The 4,383-nt window shown below is 36.1% G+C and overlaps 1 protein-coding gene across 1 annotated transcript; it reads right to left on the reverse strand.

Moving 5' to 3' along the window:
• LOC107645779 (peroxisomal and mitochondrial division factor 1-like) lies at nt 1,412-1,729 on the reverse strand. The gene has a single exon (XM_016349888.1). The coding sequence runs from the start codon at nt 1,727-1,729 to the stop codon at nt 1,412-1,414; it is 318 nt and encodes a 105-aa protein (XP_016205374.1).

Here is a 4,383-nt window from a genome sequence, read left to right on the forward strand (position 1 = left end):
TAGTAAGACTCACAAATAATAAAAATTAGGGTTAAGTACTTTTTCGTCTCCGACATTTTTTTGTTATTAAAATCATCCTCAACATTACAAAACGTTATAAAATCATCATTTTGTCCATAAATAATATTTTTCGGATAATTTTACCCTTAAACAAAAATTAAAAAAAATACCCCTCACCCTCACCCTCACCCTCATCCTTATCCTCATCCTCATCAGAATGATTTACAACATAAAAAGATAAAACTAGAGCACAAAATTTAGCATCAAAAAATTTTTGAGCAATGAATCAGTAACAAGGTTATCAAATTAAATTTATCATCAAGGTCAAGTAGTGAGCAAACTCAACACACAAAATTCTGTTTTAATTCCTCAGAAGAAAGTGCTAACAACCAACAAGTATTCCAACTTTTCAACAAGAAATCAAAATTCACAGGCTTGATAAACATTAAGCCATATAAAAAACCATGATCGTCCAAAAGTAGAACCAGATCACAGCAGCAGCTGCAACAACAGTAGAACCAACTGCCACCACAGGCCACTGAATATTCAAACCCTTCACCCCTTTCCCATTCCTAGAAATAACCCCATTTCCATTCACTCCACCATTCACAGTATCAACCTTCTGGTTCAGTCCTCTGATCACATTCTCAGCCACCCCTGCTTCTTCCTTCAACCAAACAACAAACAATTCCAAGCTCTTTTCTCTTTCTTCAGACTTCTTCAGTACCTCCTGCAAGCTCAGTTTTTCCTTAACTCACTCCTTCATATCCGAGCTCTTCGAATTTGCAAAGCTCTCCACTTCCTTAGTCTTCTGCCCTAATTCCAAAACATTATTTTCCTTCTCTTGAATCTTCTCCCTCAACTCCTCCTCAACCCTAGTCCACTTGTTCCTCTCATCAACATCTTTTTTCTCCAGTGCCCCAATTTTCTTCTCCAAATCCCTAATTTTTTCTTCACTCTCAGATTTGTCCTTCTTCAGGAATTCAACTTCTCGCTCCAGCAATTTTACCTTGGATTCCGTCTCTGGTAGCAGCTTCCTGAGCTCAATAACCTCAGCCATCGTCTCCTCGGAGGCTCTCATATCCAATATGGAGTCATGTTGGAGCCTCACCAACTCTATCTCTAGCTCCGCCGCCCATGCAGCGATCGCACTTGCGGCCTTAGTTGCATCGCGCGACTGCTCCAACTCCTTCTCCATCGCGCTACGAGCAACAAACAATTCCAAACTCTTTTCTCTTTCCTCAGACTTCTTCAGTGCCTCCTGCAAGCTCAGTTTCTCGTTAACCCACTCTTCCATATTCGAACTCTTCGAATTTGCAAAGCTCTCCACTTTCTTAGTCTTCTGCCCTAATTCCAAAACCTCCTTTTCCTTCTCTTGAATCTTCTCCCTCAACTCCTCTTCAACCCTAGTCTACTTGTTCCTTTCATCAACATCTTTTTTCTCTAAGGCTCCAATTTTCTTCTCTAAATCCCTAATTTTCTCTTCACTCTCAGATTTGTCCTTCTTCAGAAATTCAACTTCTCGCTCCAACAATTCCACCTTGGATTCCATCTTCGGTAGCAGCTTCCTGAGCTCAACAGCCTCAGACATCGTCTCCTCGGCGGCTCTCATATCTGATATGGAGTCATGTTGGAGCCTCGCCAACTCTGTCTCCAGATTCGTTGCCCTCGCGGCGATCGCACTTGCGGCCTTAGTTGCATCGCGCAACTGCTCCAACTCCTTCTCCATCACGCCAACTCTGTTGTAGTTGTGGCTGAGGATAGGACTAGTTCGAGAGAGAGAGGGAAGAGTAGAAACTCGACGACGGTAGGGTGAAGATGGTAGGGGGACAGAAAGGGGATGGAGAGGGAAGACAGTGAAGAGACACTGGAGTGGGGTGGGGTGGGGTTTTGTTTTTATTTTTTAATATTATTTTTATTAATTGTTAAGGGTAATTTGGTAAAAAAAATAAAAAATGACGATTTTATAACGTTTTGTAACGTTGAGGATGATTTTAATAACAAAAAAAGGTCGGGGACAAATTTGATTTTTACCCCAGACCTTAGGGACGAAAAAAGTACTTAACCCTAAAAATTATAAATTTAATAATAATCAATCTTGATCCGTTAGTTATACCTCGGTCTAAACGGGAGCTTATGAACTCGAAAACCGAACAAAGTCAAATAACCATGCCCCAGCCCAAATCAGCGCGAGAATCTCTCCCCACGAATCTCTCTAAACAAATCCAAATAGGTTACTGAGAGGTAGTTACCAGATAATTAGCGGAAGCTCCTTAACGGTTTTGGATATACTGATAACAGTCCACAAACGCAACAACTTCATAAATACAACAAGACCTAATTGATAGAGGTAGGTCATTCACTCTAAATATAATCTTTATCACTTTACATTCTTATTGACTTGAGCATTGGAGTGTCTTTGCAGGTGCCCACCACCGTTGTTTTTGGAAGAGCCGACGTATAATTCATCCACTTCAAAAAGAAACGAGTTCAGATGTTGACTAGAACGAGCTATACCTTAGAGCCGGCCACTCACACAGGAACAAATATCTTACTTTATTATTTTATAATTCTCGTCACTCTAATTCAGCAATGTTATTGTTAAGTAAACTTCCTAATTGTTTACGCTCATTTCATAACTTTTTTTAACAGAGTTTTTATAATATGTCATGTATAAGGGTAGTAAGCGGAGAAGTCCGCCCCGCCCCGCCTAGTGAGGCGGTCCTAAAATTCCACTCCACCCCGCCTAATGGCGGGTTAAGCCTGCCAAATCTCCTCTTTTTTTTACTATTAACTATTAAGTAATATATATAATTTCACAATTATTTTAATAAATTTATAATTTTTAAAAGCATAAAAAATTATAATTTTTATATTTACAAATATTAAAATTTTTGTAATTATAAATATCTAATAAACATAATTATAAATATTGTCTCTAAAGCAAAATAAACATAATCCAAAACACTCAATTTTCATCTTCATTCTCTTATAAGTTAGGTTGGGATAAGTTGAGTTTTGGCAAAAAAAATTGCAAAAATACCCCTTGCAAAAAAAAAAATACTAAGCCCGGCTGGAAAACCCCCCGGCCAAAACTCGCAATTTAAGCGGTATGAATTAGACGAGTTTTTGCTATTTGGCGGTCCCAATTTTTCAGCTTGGCTCGTCTATTTTGACGAGTTACGCGAATCGGCCCAACAGATTTAAACCCGTTTGCCACCCCTAGTCATGTATGTATATATATAATTGGATTGATCTTTTTCTCTTTTAATCCATTTGCACTAAACTAGTCGAATTTTAAAAACAAAAAATCTCATCTTGCTCTTTGAATAGGAACAAAGAGCCACAAATTTGGACTATGGAGTATAATATTGATAATAACAACGATTTTTTTTGAGAGGGCCATAAAAGGTTTATCACAATTCACAAACATAGGGTATGAATGGACGTATAAAAGGAAAAACTACCTATATTTTTTATATCCACTAATTCAGTTTAAAGGTATTAATAAAAATTACTAATTTAAATTAAAATAGTGATATACTCCATTTTATATTATTCTAGTTATATTGATTATATACGTACTGAAGTTATAAGGGACATGCATCGATCATAAAAGACGGCTACTTGTTTAGAAGGGACCAAACATAATTGAAATTAAATAATTCAATTAATTATATTTAATTATATAAGCTAGTAGATCCGGAAGTTTTAAGTTTCCACAGAAAAATAAGGTTCCATTTTCAGGTTTTCGAACGTAAACAGTTACTTTTTCTGTACCACCACCCAATACAGTGCAATGTTACGGTTTTTTACAACTTTGTACTCTCTTCTGAGACGTTTACCAGAATATTTCCACTTGGTTCACTAGAGCTAAAAGTACGTACGCTAAGACTCGAGTAGGCAACATGGGAGTCTCAACTTTTTGACCAAAGAACGTTTCTAAAACAATATGTATTTAGATTCTGAAAAAAAACAACAAGTGCCATAAAAATCAGACTGTACGATTATTAATTAAACAATATTTAATTTCAAAGTAAATTCTCTAATTGTAATTGATTATTTAATGATATATATGTTCTATTTAAAATTTAAAGATCTATGAATGAATTTATTTGTTCATTAACTGGTGACCTGATTAGATCCAACTAAATATCTATTGAGTTCAACTTTGGAGAGTGAACAATAAAGTGAAACAACAAAAGACAAACAAAAAGTTGTTTGGTAGTAAGTGCGGTACTATAATAATTATTATAATAAATACAGTAGTAATCTTACTGTTCTTAAAGAGCAGTGGGCACACAGTAATAAATAAAACGACACTAAAATAAGTGAAAAGTAACCCAGATTAAAAAAAAAAAAAATCAAAAACTTAAAGGACTA

This window comes from Arachis ipaensis, chromosome B01, assembly GCF_000816755.2.
Source record: "Arachis ipaensis cultivar K30076 chromosome B01, Araip1.1, whole genome shotgun sequence".
Classification (NCBI taxonomy): Eukaryota; Viridiplantae; Streptophyta; class Magnoliopsida; order Fabales; family Fabaceae; genus Arachis; species Arachis ipaensis.